Below are 22,500 nucleotides of genomic sequence, written 5' to 3'. Positions count from 1 at the left end.
GACTCCTCTTTCAGGCTGAAGAAAGGAGGGTCAAAGGAAAGAGTGATTTTAGGATTCTGGGACAACTTTAAGAAAAGCTCACGTTTTGCTTATGCCCCAGGCCTGGTGCAATGAGCAGAGCAAAGCCTTTACTTTGATATGCGGGACACCCCAAGAGGGGAAAGTTGACAGACAGATGAGGTAGGAGAGTGGCCAGCTCCTTTGAGAGATAATCTAATATCCCAGAAAGGATGTTAAAAGTGAGGTTGTAGTTTGGCGTGGTGGCTCACACCTGCAAACCCATCACTTTGGGAGTCCAAGGTGGGTGGAACACTTGAGGTCAGAAGTTTGAGACCAGCTTGGCCAACATGGTGAAACCCCATCTCTCCTAAAAATACAAAAGTTAGCTGGGTGTGGTGGCGTACACCTGTAATCCTGGCTACTCAGGAGGCTGTGGCAGGAGAATCACTTGAATTTAGGAGGCAGAGGTTGCAGTGAGTGAGCTGAGATCATGCCACTGCACTCCGGTCTTGGTAACAGAGTGAGCAAGACTCTGTCTCAAAAAAGAAGAAAAAAAAAAGGAGGTTCTTAAACTGCTCTGTAAATTCTAGGGTTAGTACCTTCCCAGTGAAGCCACAGGTGCAGAGCCAGGCCTCTGTTCTTCTCTGGCTGACAAGCACTCCCTACTAACACATTCAGAGCAGCCACCTCACAGAAGTGCTGAGTTTTCGGTGTGGTGGTTCTATGATGTTGGCCATGCCAACGAGACATGCCAGGAAGCATTACCTGGAGGTTCTGGGGACTGCAGGCGTTCTGGAGGAGAGCTGAAGCAGAGGCTTTGCGACCTAGAAGAAACCTCAAGGCTCCTTTAGCCCATCCCTAGCTGTCATTCTATAGACGCGGAAACAGGCGGGAAATGGCTTGCTCAAGAGCACACTGAGTTAGCGGCAACACTGGGTCCACCACACTGGTTGTTATGGTTCTTTTTTTTTTTTTTTTTTTTTTTTTTGAGACGGAGTCTCACTCTGTCACCCAGGCTGGAGTGCAAAGGCACGATCTCAGCTCACTGCAACCTCCTGCCTCTCAGGTCCAAGTGATTCTCCTGCCTCAGCCTCCTGAGTAGCTGGGACTACAGGCACTTGCCACCGCGCCCGGCTAATTTTTGTATTTTCGGTAAAGACAGGGTTTCACCATGTTGGTCAGGCTGGTCTCGAACTCCTGACCTCATGATCTGCCAGCCTCAGCCTCCCAAAGTGCTGGGATTACAGGTGTGAGCCACCGTGCCCGGCTGGTTGTTATGGTTCTTAAAACTTACGTCCTCATGGTGAAAGTCTTAGGGCAACGTGGCGAAACTCTGTCTCTATAAAAAATACAAAAATTAGCCAGTTGTGGTGGCATGCACCTATACTCCCAGCTACTCAGGAGGCCTGGGTGGGAGGATGGCTTGAGCCTGGGAGGCGGAGGTTATGGTGAGCTGGGATTGTGCCACTGCATTCCAGCTTGGGTTGCAGAACGAGACCCTGTCTCAAAACAAAAGCAAAAACAAAAAACCCCACAAAACTTAGGTCCACCATACTAGATGATTCCTCACATACTCCCCATCTTAGTTCCTTACTGTGGGGCATGAATAAGCAGGGACTGTGCATGTTGGCCCAGAATGAAATGCTAACCAAACTGTGCAGGGACAATGCCACCATTAACCTCCAAAAGCCCTCACTTTTTGTCTGTGTCTAAAGTTGCTCTTCATCAGAAAGAACCAGACTCTGGTAGAAAGAAAACAGGTCTGCTTCCAGCAAAATCTTAAACCCTGTGGGGACATAGAATGAAAAGGGCCTAGAGGACCCTAAAATAAAGGAGACAGGGAACTTTGGGGATGCTTATTGCAAACGGTTATAATTAAAGTGGTATTTTACAAGTGTTTGTTTAAGACAGAGGGCAAACAGGCTCCCAGCCAGGCCTCAGCTTTAGAGGCCCATCCTGGAGGGGAAGCGGCACTTGCAGGGAACATGAGCTCAATCACTATTGCTCACTAAGCACAGAGTCACACTGGAGTCATCTTAGGGAGGCTGCGAGGAAGAAAAGGGAGTGCAGAGAGCCATGAAGCAACTACTTTAAATTCTGAATCTTGCTGTGTTCCCACTGAGCATGCTGCCTTCCTAGAGCAGACCTTGGAGCCATCCCAGGGACTAACACAGATCCTTCCTGGGGTGCAGTCTTCTCACGCTAGCGTAGGGTGCCTAGGTCATCCTCATTCTCATTTATCATCACAGACTTCTTTCTGCCTGCCAGATATCTTCCCTACTTGTGGCTTTAAAATACCAGCAGGAGGGAAAGCAAGGAATGTTCTCGTTAATATAAATCCATAGCAAAAACGATTTGAGAACTGGATGCTTCCCAGGGTTGGCAGCTGTGTGGATGGTTCCCTGCATTCTTTATCCACCGGGTGCTTGAATGGGTAGTGCTGTTTAGGCTGCCAAATGTCTGAGCTTTTCAGACTTGTTCATGTTTTTGAGAACCTATGGGGATAATCATCGGGCAGAATCAGAGCCCAGCAGAACACGGGGACGAGGAAGGGTAAAGGGGAAACCGACAGAGTCCTGAGGTCATCCCCGGGAGGAAGGGACACTACTTCCAGAAGTAGCAGCACAAAGGGCTCTGCCGAGACTCTGCGGAGGGGATCCGGGGTACTGGGGGTGGAGAGGTCCCCTCTTGCAGTGTGGGGTTACTGTTTGGGTAAAGCGAAGTCCCAAGCAGTTTCCTGTGCACATTTCCACATGGCCTGCATGAGGCGAGTGAAACCCATGTCTTTAGGCTTTTCCAGGCCTCTCATCAGCCGTTGCTTCATGATGGAAACAAATTCTTTATTGCTCAGCTCACCATTGCCTAGAGGAAGAGGCAAACACAACAGGGATAAGTGTTGGCCTAGGAACAATACCACTGAGAAAATTCCATTGTCCACACAAAGTGGATTCCAAAGCCCAGACATTCTCACAGCCAAACTCAATTCTCTTATCTTAGAATTCATTAGTTTATTCCTTCCTTGATATTACCGACTGCAACTCAGTGACAGTTCAGTGTAGTGTGACAAAAGTTGAATGAAAATACAGTATATGCCAGGTCTTGTGCCAACTGTTTAGAACAAGGAGATAAATGAGCTTTGAGCTTTGTCCCTTGAAATACTCCCGAGTTGTAAGAGAGACACATTATTACCACAGTGTGGGGTAAACAGAGGATGCTATGGGGGCACAGAGGAAGAATCTCCCACCCTGACTGAGGGTGATGCAAGGACAGACAGTAAAGGCTTCCTGGAAGTGACTCCTGAGTAGAATCTCACAGGATTAGCAGCAATTGGCCAAGTGAAGGGCAGGTGGGGGAGGCATTCCAGGAGGAGAAGTAGCATAGGCAAGGGTACAGGCAGGACGCAGTGTGGTTGCTAGGGAACTACAAGTAGGCAGTTAGGTATTGCTGGACACTAAAGAGGCAGGTGTTTGGGAAGTAAACTAAGGAGGAAGGCAGGGAGCCGAGTGTGGTGACTTGTGCTTGTTATCCTAGCTACTTGGGAGGCTGAGGCAGGAGGATCTCTTGAGGTCAAGAGTTTAAGACCAGCCTAGACAACATAGTGTGACCCTGTCTCTAAAAATTTTTTTCAAATTAACTGGGCATAGTGGTGGACACTTGTAGTCCCAGCTACTTGGGAGGCTAAGGCAGGATGATCGCTTGATTACCACCCAGTGATTGCAGCAATCGCCAGGAGCCAAGGCTGCAGTGTGCTATGATGGCCGCTGCACTCCAGCCTGGGTGACACAGTGAGACCATGTCTCTAGGGGGAAAAAAAAAGAGGTGGGCAGGAGACAGGTACCCCAGGGTGTGTATTGCTCCTAAAGGGCTGGCACTTTCTCTTCCAGGCAATGGAACAGCAGAAAAAACTGGAAGCAGGGGAGTAAGAAGTAGGCAGATTTCCATTGTGGACAGATTTTTCTGGCTGGCTGTGTGAGGATGAATTGGAAGGCAGCACACCTGGAATATGGGGTCAGTTAGGAGACTGCTGCAATAGCATCTCTGCTGCAGTGGAGAGATGGTGAAGGGTTTCATGGGGAAAACCAAAATCAAACTTCAGCTTTGGATCCAGCCTATTTTCTCATGGTTTCCCAATCCACCCTCTTCAGCGTCAGAATCTCAGGGCTGGAAGAAACTTTGGAGAGCATCTGTTTTGTTTGTTTGTTTGTTTGTTTTGAGACGGAGCCTTGCTCTGTCGCCCAGGCTGTAGTGCAGTGGCGTGATCTCAGCTCACGCAACCTCCGCCTCCCAGGTTCAAGAGATTCTCCTGCCTCAGCCTCCCGAGTAGCTGGGACTAGAGGCACGTGCCACCATGCCTGGCTAATTTTTGTAATTTTTTTTCTTTTGAGATGGAGTCTTGCTCTGTCACCCAGACTGGAGTCTCTCTCTGTTGCCCAGGCTGGAGTGCAGTGGCAAGATCTTGGCTCACTGCAACCTCCACCTGCTGGGTTCAAGAGATTCTCCTGCCTCAGCCTCCTGAGTAGCTGGGACTACAGGCACGTGCCACCACACCTGGCTAATTTTTGTATTTTTAATAGAGATGGGGTTTCACTATGTTGGCCAGGCTGGTCTCCAACTCCTGACCTCATGATCCGCCCATCTTGGCCCCCCAAAGTGCTGGGATTATAGGCATGAGCCACCGCGCCTGGCCCTAATGTTTTTGCATTTTTAGTAAAGATGGGGTTTCACTATGTTGGCCTGGCTGGTCTCAAACTCCTGACCTTATGATCCACCTGCCTCGGCCTCCCAAAGTGCTGGGATTACAGGTGTGAGCCACCGCGCCCGCCGGAGAGTATGTGTTTATTTATTTTTTTTTTTGAGATGGAGTCTCGCTCTGTCACCCAGGCTGGAGTGCAGTGGCGCGATCTCGGCACACTGCAAGCTCCGCCTCCCAGGTTCATGCCATTCTCCCGCCTCAGCCTCCTGAGTAGCTGAGACCACAGGTGTCTGCCATCATGACTGGCTAATTTTTTTGTATTTTTAGTAGAGACAGGTTTCATCGTGTTAGCCAGGATGCTATCGATCTCCTGACCTCGTGATCCGCCCGCCTCGGCCTCCCAAAGTGCTGGGATTATAGGCGTGAGCCACAGAGCCTGGCCGAGAGCATCTGTTTTAACTAGAAATCACCCAAGCCACGCGGAACAGTAACCACCGTGATAGCAGACGTACAGTCACCCCTTGCAAGACACCCAGGAGCCTGCTGATTAAAAGAATGACACCCATTACTGGTGGTGGTAAGACAGCAGGAAACCCACAAACCTACCTCTACTCATGATTGGTCTGGGAGGAGTGTGGAAGGAAGGAATAAATGGTTTACTTCTGTAGAGTACCCAAAACCTAAACTGGCTCATGTTTTCTGGCTGAAGAGAGTATGGGCATCCTCAGAGACAGGAAACCCCCACAGCAAGACAAAACCCAAAACCAAACCCAACAAAACAAAACCCAAAACCAAAACAAAAAAACCTTTGGCTTATTTACATAAAGTACAAAGGTAAAACTGTGTTACTAGAAGTCAGAAAAGTGGTGACTCTTGGGGAAGGAAGTGACCGGAGGTACCAAGTGGGGCTCTGTAGTCCTGGTAATGTGATGTTTCTAAATAATGCTGGTTATACAAGTGTGTTCAGCTTTTTAAAAATTCACCAAGCTGTATGCTTAAGATATTTGTACTTTAGGCTGGGCACAGTGGGTCACGCTTGTAATCACAGCACTTTGGGAGGCCGAGGCGGGCAGATGGCTTAAGACCAGGAGTTCGAGACCAGCCTGGTCAGCATGATAAAACCTCGTCTCTACTAAAAATACAAAAAATTAGCTGGGCGTGGTGGTGGGCGCCTATAATCCCAGCTACTTGGGAGGCTGAGGCATGAGAATCATTTGAATTTGGGAGGTGGAGGTTGCAGTGAGCAGAGATGGCATCACTGCACTCCAGCCTGGGTGACAGAGTAAGACTCTGTCTCAAAAAAAAAAATTGTACTTTTCCATATGTATATTATATTGCAATATAATAAAAAGTTAAAAAATAGCCTTGCTTGGGCTGGGTGCAGTGGCTCACGCCTATAATCCCAGCACTTTGGGAGGCCGAGACGGGCGGATCACAAGGTCAGGAGATCAAGACCATCCTGGCTAACACGGTGAAACCCCGTCTCTACTAAAAATACAAAAAAATTAGCTGGGTGTGGTGGCGGGTGCCTGTAGTCCCGGGTACTCAGGAGGCTGAGGCAGGAGAATGGTGTGAACCTGGGAGGCAGAGCTTGCAGGGAACTGAGATCGCGCCACTGCACTCCAGCCTGGGTGAGACTCTTTGTCAAAAAAAAAAAAAAAAAAGGGCCTTGCTTGGCTGAAAAATAATGAATAATTTGGCTTATCAAGAATGTAGGCTGAGGCCAAGCACAGTGCCTCACGCCTGTAATCCCAGCACTTTGGGAGGCTGAGGCGGGTGGAGAACCTGAGGTCAGAAGTTCGAGACCAGCCTGGCCAACGTGGTGAAACCCTGTCTCTACTAAAAATACAAAAAAATTAGCCGGGCGTGGTGGCGGGCACCTGTAATCCCAGCTACTTGGGAGGCTGAAGCAGGAGAATTGCTTGACCCCAGGAGACAGAGGTTGCAGTGAACCATGACTGTGCCACTGCACTCCAGCCTGCGCAACAAGAGTGAAACTCCATCTCAAAAAGAAAAAAAAAAAAAAAAGCCGGGCGCGGTGGCTCAAGCCTGTAATCCCAGCACTTTGGGAGGCTGAGACGGGCGGATCACGAGGTCAGGAGATCGAGACCATCCTGGCTAACACGGTGAAACCCCGTCTCTACTAAAAAAATACAAAAAACTAGCCGGGCGAGGTGGCGGGCGCCTGTAGTCCCAGCTACTCGGGAGGCTGAGGCAGGAGAATGGCAGGAACCCGGGAGGCGGAGCTTGCAGTGAGCTGAGATCCGGCCACTGCACTCCAGCCTGGGCAACAGAGCGAGACTCCGTCTCAAAAAAAAAAAAAAAAAAGAAAAAAAAAAGAAAAGGAATGTAGGCTGAGGCATGGTGGCTCACACCTGTAATCTCAGCACTTTGGGAGGTTAAGGTGGATCATTTGAGCTCAGGAGTTCAAGACCAGCATGAGCAATATAGTGAGACCTTGTCTCTACAAAAAGTTAAAAAATAAGCTGAGCATGGTGGTGCCTGCCTGTAATCCCAGCTACTTGGGAGGCTGAAGTGGGAGAATTGCTTGAGTCTGAAAGGAGGGGGTTGTGGTGAGCCAACATTGTGCCCCCGCACTCCAGCCTGGCAACAGAGCAAGATGCTATCTCGAAAAAAAAAAAAAAGAAATGTACGCCAGGTGTGGTGGCTCATGCTTGTAATCTCAGCAACTCAGGAGACCAAAGCAAGAGGACAGCTTTAGGCCAGAAGTTTGAGACGAGCTTGGGCAACATAGCAAGACCCCTTCTCTACAAAAAATTAAAAAAAAAAAAAAAACTAGCTGGGTGTGGTGGCATGTGCCTCCAAAGCTACTCGAGAGGCTGAGGTGAGGGGATCACTTGAACTCAGGAGTTTGAGGTTACAGTGAGCTATGATCTCATCACCACATTCCTGCCTGGTGACAGAGCAGGTGCAGTGGCTCATGCCTGTAATCCCACCATTTTGGGAGGCCAAGAAGGGAGGACTACTTGAGTCAGGAGTTTGAGGCCAGCCTAGAAAACACAGTGAGACCTCTCTCTAAAAAAAACAAAAACAAATAAAAAAAATGTAATTAAGAGAACAGAAAGTTCTCAACACGGGTGGATCACGAGGTCAGGAGATCGAGACCATCCTGGCTAACCCGGTGAAACCCCGTCTCTACTAAAAAATACAAAAAACTAGCCGGGCACGGTGGCGAGCGCCTGTAGTCCCAGCTACTCGGGAGGCTGAGGCAGGAGAATGGTGTAAACCCGGGAGGCGGAGCTTGCAGTGAGCTGAGATCCGGCCACTGCACTCCAGCCTGGGCGACAGAGCGAGACTCCGCCTCAAAAAAAAAAAGAAGCTTGAGGCTGGGTGCGGTGGCTCACGCCTGTAATCCCAGCACTTTTGGAGGCTGAGGCAGGTGGATCACCTGAGGTCAGGAATTCAAGACCAGCCTGGCCAACAGGGTAAAACCCTGTCTCTACTAAAAATACAAAAAAAGTTAGCTGGGTGTGGTGGTGGGTGCCTGTAATCCCAGCTACTCGAGAGGCTGAGGCAGGAGAGTCGCTTGAAACTGGGAGGCGGAGGTTGCAGTGAGTCGAGATCGTGCCACTGCACTCCAGCCTGGGCAACAAGAACTTGACCCCAGGAGGCAGAGGTTGCAGTGAACCAAGACTGTGCTGTTGCTGTTGCACTTCAGCCTGGGCAACAAGAGGGAGCCTCAGAAAAAAAAAAAAAAAAAAAAAAAGAAGCAGCTTGAAAATGAAAAAATATGAAGTCACTTCACTCAAACTACTATGGGTTTGCCTTCTGCTTCCATAAGGACAGAGATGACCACATGACCACTATGAGTGGATTTTGTTACTGTGAACCAGGTCTATAACTGTATGTTACTGGCATGCATGCGTGATTTGTGAGTTCAATTCTAAAATCTGTGATGAAGAAGTCTATTTGAAAATCGAATTCTCCATCCCCTGGCACTTTATTTTGTTTATTTATTTTATTTTTTTGAGATGAGGTCTTGCTCTGTTGCCCAAGCTGGAGTGCAGTGCTAGGATCATACCTCACTACAGTCGCAAACTCCTGGGCTCAAGTGATGCTCCCACCTCAGCTTTCCAGTAGCTACAACTACAGGCACACACTCCCACACCCTGGCTAAACTTATTTTTTGTAGAGATGGGATCTCGCTATGTTGCCTAAGCTGGTCTTGAACTCCCGGCCTCAAGCGATCCTCCCATCTCAGCCTCCCAGGTTGCTGGGATGACAGTTGTGAGCCATTCTACAGGCTTTCCTTTGGCATTTTGACCTAAGATCTTGCAGTGGTAAAAGTAACAATGGCTTTTAAATTAAGTATACTTTTTTCTTTCTAGATTAATAAAACTCAGGGATGTTAAATAATTTTCCAAAGGTGATTTAAGTAGATATTGACAGAGCCTCTTTCTAAAAAGCTAGAAAATCAAACATTTCCCAGAACTTCTAGGGAAAAGGGGGGACTTGAGAAGTTAGTCGCATTTATTCCCATATTTACTTCACAGACCAGCTCTTGGATATTGGCTTCAAAAATTATAAAAATAATAAAAATATATTTTATTTGGAAAAATTTTAAACCACCTAGAAGTGATTGGAGTGAAAACAAAAATCTGGAGAAAGTGAATATATGTCTACAGCAGTGCTGTGCATTAGAACTCCCTGCGATGTGGGAAATGTTTTATATTTCAGTACAGTAGCCACTAGCTAGTTTAAATTTAAACGTAGCCTTTGTAGGGACATGGATGCAGCTGGAAACCATCATTCTCAGCAAACTATTTCAAGAACAGAAAACCAAATACCGCATGTTCTCACTCATAGGTGGGAATTGAACAATAAGATCACTTGGACACAGGAAGGGGAACATCACACACCGGGTCCTATTGTAGGGAGCGGGGAAGGGGGAGGGATGGCATTGAGAGATATACCTAATGTAAATGATGAGTTAATGGGTGCAGCACACCAACATGGCACATGTATACATATGTAACAAACCTGCATGTTGTGCACATGTACCCTAAAACTTAAGGTATTAAAAAAAAAATTTTAATGTAGCTAATAGCCACATGTGCCTTGGGGGTATCATACTGTGGGCAGGGCAGCTCTAGAGAATAAACCCACCCCTACGTGAGAGTGAGGCCCTCTCCTTAACCTAGCCCTAGGGCTTCCTTTGAGTTCAACCTTGGTTTTGTGGGTACAGGCTGGATATTTTTTTTTTTTATTTAATTGTATTTTTTGAGACAGGGTCTCACTCTGTCACCCAGGCTGGAGTGCAGTGGTGCGCTCATGGCTCACTGCGGCCTTGACCTCCCAGCTTCAAGCAATCTTCTCACTTCAACCTCCTGAGTAGCTGGGACTACAGGCACACATGTGCCACCATGCCTGGCTAATTTTTAAAATTTTTTGTAGAGACGAGGTCTCACTATATTGCCCAGGCTGGTCTCAAACTCCCGGGCTCAAACAATCTTCCTGCCTTAGCCTCTTAAAGTGCTGGGATTACAGGTATGAGCCACCACGCCAGGCCAAGGCTAGAGATTTAAATAACTCAAGTTCAACTTAATAACACAAATAATTCAAGTTAATGAACACCTATTATGTGAGAAGTACTATCCAAGGTCCTATGTGAGGAGGAAGGTGAAAACGACTTGCAACTACCCTTAAAAAGCTCAGGGAACCAAGTTAAGGAATAAAAAAGCCCAGAAGTGATTCATTATGCTGGGACCGAAAGGGAAGCTCCATAGGCTGGAGCTTCTGAGGAGGCACTTGAATTCCATTAGCCCAGCTTTCTGGAGGATGACAAACAACAAATACTGGCTGTGGGGTAAGAGAGGGTGGTAATACATTAAACAGAACACAGGGGGCAGTACAGTTTTAGTTTAAATCCTGGTTTTGCCATCTACTATTATTTACTTTTTTTGAGATACAGTCTCGCTCTGTCGCTCAGGCTGGAGTGCTGTGGCACAGTCTCTGCTCCCCGCTGCCTCCTGGGTTCAAGTGATTCTCTTGCCTCAAGCCTCCACCACTGTGCCTGGCTAATTTTTGTATTTTTAAGAGAGACAGGGTTTCACCATGTTGGCCAGGCTGGTCTTGAACTTCTGACCTCAGGTGATCTGCCTGCCTCAGTCTCCCAAATACTATTATCTTGGTGATCTTAGGAAATTTACTTAATCTCTCTGAGTCTCAGCTTTCTCATCAGTAAAAAGTGGTCAATAACAATACCTAGGTCAGAAGATTAAATGAGCAGATTAACTTTCTGGCTCATAGTAAGCATTGAAAAAATGTAAGCATCCACTGTTATTGTTGTTATTAGTATATCAGCTACCATACCTAAAAAATAATGCCAAGGTCAAACCAGAACCAGATCTCTTGAATGGGCTACACGACAGAGCAGAGTGGCCACAGACACAACAGACCACTGTGTAGAGCTGGAATGCTATGGAGATGGAATGCGACTGGCTGGAATGTGTGCTGGGAGGTGGAGAGATCAGTGCTGTCTTCTTTCTAAAGACATTCAGATACTTGAGTGCTCTGTATCTACTAAGCAGCAAGTTGAGTCTGACATTTTTAAGATGCTTATGGTCATAAATTAATTTAGGCCTATAGGCATATTGGAATTACAAGAAGAAGAAATGGAAAACAGAAGTCAGGGCCAGGGGTTCGATTTCTCAGTATCATCATGCCGCAGGCTGAGCTGCTGATGTGGGAAAGGTGGGTAGCTTGAAGAGGATGGGCTGGTACACTGATGCTGTCTGCAAGGCTCCATTATACACGGGGCCTCTAAGGGCAGCTAGGCTGTTTCCCCTCCCGACTCCAGAGGGCCCCACTCACCATCACAGTCAAAGAGCGCAAACACCACATCACACACGTGGTCTGAGAGCTCCACTTTAGCCACTGTCCTGGCCACCTGCTGCATGGTCACTGAAAAAAGAAAGAGGAGCATTAGCACAGCAGAGGGACTTTCATTTTGCTTTCTCTGATTCAGGGGATAAAACAACTCAGTCATAATACAAGTTTTCAACTGCATTTAAGTCACATTTCAGAAAATGGTAAGCTAGGCCGGCCACAGTGGCTCACGCCTGTAATTCCAGCACTTTGGGAGGCCGAGGAGGGTGGATCGCCTGAGGCCAGGAGCTCAAGACCAGCCTGGCCAAGATGGTGAAACCCTGTCTCTACTAAAAATACAAACAATTAGCCGGGCATGGTAGCAGGCGCCTGTAGTCCCAGCTACTTGGGAGCCTGAGGCAGAGAATTGCTTGAACCCGAGAGGTGGAGGCTGCAGTGAGCCGAGATCATGCCACTGCTCTCCAGCCTGGGAGAGCGAGACTCCGTTTCAAAAAAAAAAAAAAAAGAAAATGATAATTGAGTTTTTATTCATAACCTCCATAACCTCCCTCCTTTTCACCTCAAGTTCTGTTCTTTTCTACTGCTGCTACACTTTAGGAGGTATATATAGTTAATTAAGAATGCCTAGGCTGGCCAGGCGCAGTGGCTCACACCTGTAATCCCAGCACTTTGGGAGGCTGAGGCAGGTGGATCACCTGAGATCAGAGTTCGAGACCAGTCTGGCCAACATGGTGAAACCCCGTCTCTACCAAAGATACAACAAATTAGCTGGGCATGGTGGTGGGCGCCTGTAATCCCAACTACTCAGGAGGCCGAGGCAGGAGAATCACATGAACATAGGAGGCAGAGGTTGCAGTGGTTCATCCTTATAATCCCAGCACTTTGGGAGGCTGGGGGGAGCAGATTGCTCGAGCTCAAGAGTTCGAGACGAGCATGAGCAACATGGCGAAACCCTGTCTCTACCAAAAATGCAAAAAATTAGCCCAGCATGGTGGCGCACACCAGCTACTTGGGAGGCTGAAGTGGGAGGATAGCTTGAGCCCAAGAGGCAGAGGTTTCAGTGACCTGAGATGGCGCCACTGTACTCCAGCCTGTGCAACAGAGACACTGTCTCAAAAAATAAAAAGTGCCTGATATTCAATTTATAGACAGAAAATAGATTAGAGATTATCATGGGCTGAGGGGAGTGGGGAGTTAGTGCTTTATGTATACAGAATTTCTGTCTGGGGTGATGGAAACATTTTGAAAATAGTGATGATGGTTGTACAACATTGTGAATGTAATTAATGTAATTCCACTGACTTGTATATTTAAAAATGGTTATAATGGCACATTTTATGCCATATATATTTTTATATATTTTATATATATATTTATAGAAATATATAAATGGGGGTGAGAACAAGGAGGCTTGTCTGTGGTGTGAGTACACTAAGGCTTCACGCCTCGGTGGCTGATTGACAGCTAAGTGCCTGCACAGTGAGCCCTCCTTGCCCAGCTCTGTCCCTCTTCCCTACTGGTTTTGCACCAGACTTCTTCCAACTGAGTCCATTGGGATATGCACTGGCCCTTGTCTTAATAGTTCAGGATGCATATCTTTCTTTTTGTTTTGAGACAGAGTCTTACTCTGTCCACCAGACTGGAGTGCAGTGGCGCGATCTCAGCTCACTGCAACTGCTGCCTTCCAGGTTCAAGCGATTCTCCTGCTTCAGCCTCCTGAGTAGCTGGGACTACTGGTGCCCACCACCATGCCTGGCTAATTTTTATATTTTTAGTAGAGACGGAGTTTCACCATATTGGCCAGAGTGGTCTCGAACTCCTGACCTCAGGTGATCTGCCCACCTCGGCCTCTCAAAGTGCTGGGATTACAGGCGTGAGCCACTGCGCCCAGCGTGCCTGGCCAATAGTTCAGGATGCCTATCTTTCTTTAAAAATATATACATTTTTAGACCTCAGCAAAAAATCACTTTTTTCTTGCCGTTTTCTCTTTCCCTGACATTTACTGTCAAACACTAGCAATTATGTTAGAATTGGGTTCTCATGAAAGACAAGACAGGAAGGACCAGGCAATTTCCACCACCTTCTCTCTTATTTATCCTCAAACCTGGTCTAGCTACACCTATAAATCATGTTATTGCATCTGGACACATTCTTAAGTGAGGTAAAAGGAGGGAAAGAAAAGGATTAATTTCCATTTATGCTGGTAATGAAGAGCTCTCTATAATCATCACATTAGATTCATCCAGAAGCCAGGTGAACTTAAACTAGAACCAGAGTGCCTTGTTTATTGCATTCCTATGATTTCAGTTCCTGTTATCAGCCCATCTTGTCATTTTTATTCACATTTGATCTTTCACTTTGCCTCTATAACCTCCACATATTCAACACCTGATATGGTTTAGATTTGTGTCCCCACCCAAATCTTATGTCAAATTGTAATTCCCAGGCCAGGCGTGGTGGCTCACACCTGTAATCCCAGCACTTTGGGAGGCTGAGGCAGGTGGATCACCTGAGGTCAGGAGTTTGAGACCAGCCTGGCCAACATGGTGAAACCCTGCCTCTACTAAAATAAATACAAAAATTAGCTGTGCATGGTGGTGCGCCCCTATAGTCCGAGCTACTCAGGAGGCTGAGGCAGGAGAATTGCTTGAACCTGGGAGGCGGAGGTTGCAGTGAGCCAAGATTGTGCCACTGCTCTCCAGCCTCCGTTACAGAGCAAGACTCGGTCTCATAAAAACAAAACAAAAACAAAAACAAAACAAAACAAACCCCAAAAAACCAAAAACAAATGGTAATCCCCAGTGTTGGAGGAGGGGCCTGGTGGGAGGTGACTGGATCATTGGGGCAGATTTCCCCCTTGCTGTTCTCATGATAGTGAGCGAGTTCTCATGAGATCTCGTTGTTTAAGTGTGTGGCACCTCCCACCTGTCTCTCTTCCTCCTGCTCTGGCCATGTGAGACGTGCCTCCTTCCTCTTCACTTTCCACCAGGATTATAAGTTTCCTGAGGCCTCCTCAGCCATGCTTCCTGTACAGCCTGTGGAACTGTGAGCCAATTAAGCCTCTTTTCTTTATAAATTACCCAGTCTTAGGTAGTTCTTTATAGCAATGCAAGAATTAATTAATATATCACCACAGTGCCCCCAACATCAGCAGATGCAAATACCGGAGCAATGCAGAGGAGCAAGGTGACGCGCTAGAAAACAACGTTTGGAGTAACGGGACCTGGGCTCCAGTTCTGGCCCCACCACCAATGTGCTATGTGACCCGGATGGAGTCACTTGATCTCTTTAGATTTAATTTTCTCATGTTCAAGTGGAGGGATGTACCAGACAACTGCTGAGGCAGCTTACTAGCACAAAGAAGAGTTTATTGGTGTCATCTAGAATCTGAGGGTGGCGATGGGGTGGAAATATACCATCTTTTCTCCGAGGATCTGAGTTAGGGTGAAGAAGAAACTAACATTCCTTGGTACTAAAAGACTGAAGTATAAGATACTGTGGTGGATATTCATGAGATGTGTGTTGGGAAATCTATAAGACTGTAGAGCTCTAGAGTTTAGAAATTTAGCCTCACAAATCTAGATACTTGATTTGACTCAGGAAGAACTTATTCCTGCTAACTACACTGTCCACAGAAGGAACAGAAATCAGGCCAATTTGCAATGAGAATAGTAACTGTTAAGAGAACTACAATGATGACAGCTGGTCATTATACTTCTCAGTAGGAAAGCTACTAAGGAAACTCCATTCACCTCAGAAGATTAACCTCAAAAGATTACTCAGCGAAAACAGAATGAGATCAGAAGGAACTGGAAGCGATCAAACTGTGATTGCCTACAGCTCTCCTCTTCGCCACCACAGAAATGTGTCCTGAGAAGGGGATCAGAACCTGTTCTGTATTAGATACACATGAACACTTTCTGTTAACCATTCTTTTTTCTGCATTTCGTATCAACCTTAAGCTTCTAACTTCCTTTTCTCTTTCCCAGTTCTTCTATTCTCTCAGGGCACAGCCTTCTGCAATTGTCTTGATATTTCAAGTACTCATCTTCTCCCCATGAAGATGGTGCCCTTTCCTGTAAATAAACCATTAATTAAATAATACTCAAGGATGTCAGTGAGAGCTCTTGACAATTTCTAGTGAGAGGCTCATTAAACTGGTATTAAGTGGCTGTAGAACAGGGACTTCTGGAGTCCTCCAGCAAGAATGTCTCATTAGAGATGCCATCTCTTCACAGAAAGTTATAGATTATGTTCCATCTCACATGGAGAGGGCTCTGGTGTCCTTCCTACCATAGGAAGAAGAACTAGGGCTGCTAAATTACTGTAGCCCAAACCACTGGGATGTTAGCCAGCAAACAGCCTAGCTGGGGTCCCCTTTCATGGTACAAGATCCTCATTATAGGCCCCTGGGGTATGAATCAGAGTCGTGAAGGAAGCCAACATTTAACTAGCTGGTGAGCTGTCAAACTAGGAGCCCCTGGGATGAGTGGGATGACAGCAGATTACAAGCCAAGTGCTTGACAGCTGGTCCTGAGAGTTGGTTCATTCATATTTGCTTCCAATATCTCTGAATCCAAAGCCATAAACCACAGCAAGCAGAACAAGTTTTCCTCCCACGTCTTGACTTTTCTATGCAGACCAGTTATTGGTACTGGAATTCTGGCCTCCCTATTTGATGACGCTAACTGATTGATGGCTGGGATTCCAGTTCCCGATCTGAAAGATGGCTACAGGGAGCATGAAGGCACCCCAGTGAAGGCCTAGCTTTCTAAATACCATGTATTTTTGTACAAATCTGGCTCAGCTGCCTGAACAATGGGTTTAAGCGCGATTGGGTGATTCCTATTAGATTGGGATGGGAGAGAATTTGTAGAAGTGGGCTCAACTGGTACTCAAAAATCTGGCACCATCTGGCTTTTTGCAAAGTCCAGGCAGAATCTGAGTTGTGTCAGGTCCCCAATTTACTCTCTGGCATGATTCATGACTAGCCATTTCAACAGTAGAAAGAAACCCTGAGTTTGTGTGACATAACATGAGAAACTACATACATAAATCTATTCACCACAATAGTTAAACAGAAGAGCTCTGGAGTGATGTGAGCCCAAAGGTCCACATGGAACCAGAGAATCTTAGAACTGGAAGATACCTCAGAGGAAATGTGAAGTGAAATAATTTGCCCAGGGTCACAATGCTAGATGGTAACAGAGCTGGGTCTCGAATTTTGGCTGATGCTCTTTCTCTATACACACTGGGTCTACATGATCCCTTCCATATATGGACAATATCAATTCCTCCATGAATCTGTCATCCTAAGGAGAAAGGGTTTAGATTAAATAAAAGTCACCTGAGAAATACTCAAGTCCTTTTGGTGAGGGATGAATAATTGAGTAACTGGGAGTTGTGAGGCGCCAGCATTAATTATAGGTTGGCCGTGGATCTGACTACCCCCTACAGTGGAAGACACTGAGTATTCCCTAGGAACTCATACCGACAATTTTAGGGACAACTTAAAAAGTGTATTCAACAGCAATCCAATGAAAAGCACATGTAACAAACGTGGCCCTGGGAGTTTTTCTCCACAGCCGCCTCTGATGCACAGATACAGCTTCAGGCAGCATGACCCAGTTAGGAGCTACACGCCTCTTCCTAATGCAAAGGTATTTGGAAAGGCGGTGAGACAAGTTGGGCTGACAGTCTCTAAGCTGTGTGGCCATGTACTATTCCTGCCTTACCGGACTGCAGTGGAGAAAAAAAAAACTGGCTGGTGATGGCCAAGGTTAAGTGAGGGGAGATGGTTCTGCTTCAGCCCTGGAAATGCTGACAGAGATGTCTTGTTTTCTTTTTTTTTTTTTTGAGATGGAGTCTCGCTCTGTTGCCCAGGCTGCAGTGCAGTGGCTCAATCTTGGCTCACTGCAAGCTCCGCCTCCCGGGTTCATGCCATTCTCTTGCCTCAGCCTCCCAAGTAGCTGGGACTACAGGCGCCCGCCACCTCGCCCGGCTAGTTTTTTGTATTTTTTAGTAGAGACAGGGTTTCACCATGTTAGCCAGGATGGTCTCGATCTCCTGACCTCGTGATCCACCTGTCTCGGCCTCCCAAAGTGCTGGGATTACAGGCTTGAGCCACCGCACCCGGCCGTCTTGTTTTCTTAAGTCCATCCCTAGATGGCTTTGGGTGGAACAAGGGGGAGGATATTTCCTTGAAGAGCATGTGTCCTGTCTTTTGTATCTTCTTCCATGATCTTTTGTTAATGCAAACACACATTTTAACCTAGTTCTGGGGTGAGGGGAGGGGAAAGGACAACATTTAGGAGAACTAACAATTTAAGGAGCCAAGAGCAATGCAGTCTACGAGTAACGGAAATTATAACAATTCCTTGTTCTACACGGTGTTCTTAGGCCCTATGCCCTTTGACCCCCTGTGTACTCAGGCTGCCTGACTGTCGTGATGCTGCTAGTCCTAGCTCCTAACTTCCAGGACACACCACAGAGAAGATCTGTTTTCTGAGCCTCAGAGCATCCTCCCAGATGATGGCTTCAATGGGCTTACATGCTTAATTTGGTACAAACTGACTTGGCAGTAACATTTATTGCCATTGTCTAGTATTGTGTCTGGGTTTATTAAAAATCCCCATCACATCTTGTCCACAAAGGGCTAGCATTTCTGCAAGCACCATTAGGTAGTCAATGATTTCAGCTGACACACCCATGGGACAATCACAGTTTAGTGGAGAAGACTGTGTATATATCCACCTATACACACACATACACACACACATTAAGATGAAGAAACACGTAGAAGAGATATCAGATATATTAATACACACATATGGGATATAATGGAATAGTGTGTATTTGGTAGGAGTTACATTTTGGATCTGAATTCTTTTTTTTTTTTTTTTTTTTTTTGAGACGGAGTCTCGCTCTGTTGCCCAGGCTGGAGTGCAGTGGTGCAATCTCAGCTCATTGCAACCTTGCCTCCCGGGTTTAAGTGATTCTCCTGCCTCAGTCTCCCTAGTAGCTGGGATTACAGGGGCCCGCCACCACGCCTGGCTAATTTTTTGTTTTTTTCAGTAGAGAGAGGGTTTCGTCATGTTGGCCAGGCTGGTCTCAAACTCCTGACCTCAGGTGATCTGCCCACCTCGACCTCCCAAAGTGCTGGGATTACAGGCGTGAGCCACCATGCCCGGCCTGTATCTGAATTCTAAAGGGGAAAAGAGACAAACTGCACATGTATGGTAGTGGGTGATGTGGGGTGGGAGTTTCTGTTTGAACACAGTATTAAAAGCAGGAAGGAGTGCTAAGGCCTCATTAGAGAGTTAGAACAGAAGGTGCAGGGCAAGTACATTAGAATAAATCTTACAGAGGACTAGTGAAGTCTCCTTGAAAGAAAGCCTTTAAAACAGGCCAAGCGTGGTGGCTCATGCCTGTAATCCCAGCACTTTGGAAGGCCAAGGCAGGCAGATTACTTGAGCGCAGGAGTTCGAGACCAGACTGGCCAACATGGCGAAACCACATCTCTACTAAAAATACAAAATTAGCCAGGCCTGGTGGCACACGCCTGTAATCCCAGCTACTCAGGAGGCTGAGGCAAGAGATTCACTTGAGCCCAGGAGGCAGAGGTTGCAGTGAGCTGAGATGGCGCCACTGCACTCCAGCCTGGGCAACAGAGCAAGACTCTGTCCAATATTAACTTGCTTTTCCCTTTCACACTGTTTAAATATTCATTCTCTTAGCTTTATTTTAAAAAGTTGTTTTTACTTAGGACAGGTGCGGTGGCTCACGCTTATAATCCTAGTGGTTTGGGAGGCCAAGAATTTGAGACCAGCCTGGGCAATAGAGGAAGACCCCATTGCTACGAAAAATTTTAAAAAACATTAGTTGGGCATGGTGGTGTGCTCCCGCAATCCTAGCTACTTGGGCAACTGAGGCGGGAGGATTACCTGAGCCCAGGAGTTCAAGTCTGCAGTGAGTCGACAGATCAAGACTCTGTCTCAAAAAACAAACAAAAGATGTTTTTGATTAGCTAATATATTAATCTGCTTCAAAATCTGAATGGTACAAAAGGGGTGAAGTCTCTCCCCCAGCCTTATACCCCAGTCACCCAGTCGTTCAGAGACAATCAATATCACCAGTTTCCCCAGAAATATTCTGTCCACATAAAATCAAACATTTACTCTTTGCTTCTTCCCTTTTCCCACAAAATGGTGGTGTACTAAATACTGTTTTGCTTTACTCTAACAACATATCTTAGAAATAATTCCAGGTGGACATGAGCAGCTGCATTCAACAGCTGCATAGTATTCCACTGACAGGATGGATCATAATTTACTTATTTATTTAACCAGTTCCTTATTTACTCTTATCTCAGTCTTGAGAAGAGGGTACCTTTTCCCCTTCTCTTTAAGAAATTATTTCCTTGGTGCTCTATGGGGGTCAGCTACAACAGAGTCTGAGTCTCTGATGGCTAAACTGAGAGCAACTGATATATTTAAATTCGGTTTGTTGAAATTAAAGACTAAATAGTCACCTTTACCAGTGTCTTTTTTGTTTGTTTTTTTGAGACAGGGCCTTGGTTCTGTTGCTCAGGCTAGAGTGCTGTGGCAAGATCATGGTTCACTGCAACTTCTGCCTCCTGGGCTCCTGATCCTCCTGCCTCAGCCTCCCTGGTAACTGGGACTACAAGTGTGGATTATACCACACCTGGCTAGTTTTTGCATTTTTAAAAAATTTTAAAATTTTTTTTGTTTTAATTAAGACAGGGTCTTGGTCTGTTGCTCAGGCTGGAGTGCAGTAGTGAGGGCACGGCTCATTGCAGCCTCAACATCCTGGGCTCAAATGATCCTCCCTCTTCAGCCTCCAAAGTAGCTAGGACTACAGGCTCGCACCACCATGCCTGGCTAATTTTTGTATTTTTTGTAGAGATGGGGTTTCACCATGTTGCCCAGGCTGGTCTTGAACGCCTGGGCTCAAGCGAACCACCCACCTTGGCCTCCCAAAATTCTGGGATTACAGGCTATGAGCCAATGGGCTTATTAAACCTTCCCAGGGCTTCTCAAGGTAGTAAACCTCTTAAGGTAGTAAACCCCCAAAGAAGCAATGCTTATAATAAATATTCCTCTCTATACTTTCCCAATATTGATGTAATTCTAGTAACCATTCTTTTTCTGATCTTTTTCTCAGTGGGATGTAATGTTGGCTGATTTTGTCTTTCCTTATCTATTTATGTGGATGCTTTAACAGTTTATCCTACCCCCATCTCTTCTCTTTGTGATGGTAATCATGAATCCCCAAAGCAGCTCTCCTCCTCCTTAGGGCACTTACCTAATTTTACTAAATCACAATATATTCAAAGTGATCATAAGCCAGAATCAATCTTTAGAATTGCTAAGTGACTTTAAATTTGGGAAAATAAACCAGGTCTCTGCAGAGAAAATGCCTCATAAAGCAAACATTTATTTCAGAATTTGAGCTTCCTTGCCTACATCATGAATAATTTTACTTTAAAAATTGATGACTCTGTCTTAAATGAATGGAATCCTGGCCAACACTCCTCTTCACATATAAATGTTTTTATCAAATGTAATGATGAAATGAAGTGCAAGAGCTTGCCTCCCACAAATTTTAAAAGAATTTATAAAATAGGAGCTTTTTTCCTGTTGGAATCTCTTCCTTACATGTCTTTGTGACACTCTTGCCTTCCTGCCATGTCTTTGCTGTCTGGGGGATGCTCTCCCCTACATTCTTGCTGTGAATTTGCCCAACTTTCTGCCATCACATAAAAGCATTGAGTCCTTGATGTAATTCTCTAGGTCCTTCTAGCAGCAGTAGGTGCTAGGGTACTAATGAGAACCCTGGTGTGGAAGTTGCTGAACCTGAACTTCTGGTCTGTGATTTCAGCATGTCATTTCCCTTCATGAATGTTAAAAACAATAAAGTAGGCTGGGCACGTCTGTAATCCCAACACTTTGGGAGGCCGAGCTGGGCAGATCACCCGAAGTCAGGAGTTCAAGACCAGCCTGGCCAACATGGTAAAACCCTGTCTCTACTAAAAATATAAAAACTAGCTGGGCGTGATAGCACGTGCCTGTAATCCCAGCTACCTGGGAGGCTGAGACAGAAGAATCGCTAGAACCCAGGAGGCGGAGGTTGTAGTGAGCTGAGATTACGCCACACACTCTAGCCTGGGCGACAGAGCAAGACTCTGTCTCAAAAAAACCAACCAACCAAACAAAAAACCAAAAAATAAAGTAAGGGTTTAAACAAAATGATTTCTAAGTTATCTTCCAGCCCTAAAATTTAAATCAGTTAAAATGTCCCTATCTTCAGAAGCTCTCGAATAAGAACACCAAAGGAGGCCGGGCGCGGTGGCTCAAGCCTGTAATCCCAGCACTTTGGGAGGCCGAGGCGGGCGGATCACGAGGTCAGGAGATCGAGACCATCCTGGCTGACACGGTGAAACCCCGTCTCTACTAAGAAATACAAAAAACTAGCCGGGCGAGGTGGCGGGCGCCTGTAGTCCCAGCTACTGGGGAGGCTGAGGCAGGAGAATGGCGTGAACCCGGGAGGCGGAGCTTGCAGTGAGCTGAGATCCGGCCACTGCACTCCAGCCTGGGCGGCAGAGCGAGACTCCGTCTCAAAAAAAAAAAAAAAAAAATACGGTGAAACCCTGTCTCTACTAAAAAAAAAAAAAATACAAAAAAAAAAACTAGCCGGGCGAGGTGGCGGGCGCCTATAGTCCCAGCTACTCGGGAGGCTGAGGCAGGAGAATGGCGTGAACCCGGGAGGCGGAGCTTGCAGTGAGCTGAGATCCGGCCACTGCACTCCAGCCTGGGTGACAGAGCGAGACTCCGTCTCAAAAAAAAAAAAAAAAAAAAAAAAAAAAGAACACCAAAGGTGTAGGTTTCTATAATGATGGCTGGTGTGCTGAGCAGAATTCTGAGGTGCCCCCTGCCCAG

At 46.4% G+C, this 22,500-nt stretch overlaps 1 protein-coding gene across 3 annotated transcripts in view; it reads right to left on the bottom strand.

Moving 5' to 3' along the window:
- Window positions 1-1,853: 1,853 nt before the first annotated feature.
- The window catches only part of MICU1 (mitochondrial calcium uptake 1), a 261,029-nt gene continuing 240,382 nt past the window's right edge, over window positions 1,854-22,500 (bottom strand). For all 3 annotated transcript variants that reach the window (XM_028826501.2, XM_015147414.3, XM_077946639.1), the window contains 2 exons: window positions 11,528-11,617; window positions 1,854-2,862 (listed from right to left, as the gene is read on the bottom strand). In XM_028826501.2, the coding sequence (XP_028682334.1) occupies window positions 2,702-2,862; window positions 11,528-11,617 (251 nt within the window). In that variant the 3' untranslated portion in view covers window positions 1,854-2,701. The remainder of the gene's footprint in view (window positions 2,863-11,527; window positions 11,618-22,500) is intronic.

Source organism: Macaca mulatta, chromosome 9 (assembly GCF_049350105.2).
Source record: "Macaca mulatta isolate MMU2019108-1 chromosome 9, T2T-MMU8v2.0, whole genome shotgun sequence".
Taxonomy (NCBI): Eukaryota; Metazoa; Chordata; class Mammalia; order Primates; family Cercopithecidae; genus Macaca; species Macaca mulatta.
This window is presented reverse-complemented; position numbering and strand designations above follow the sequence as displayed.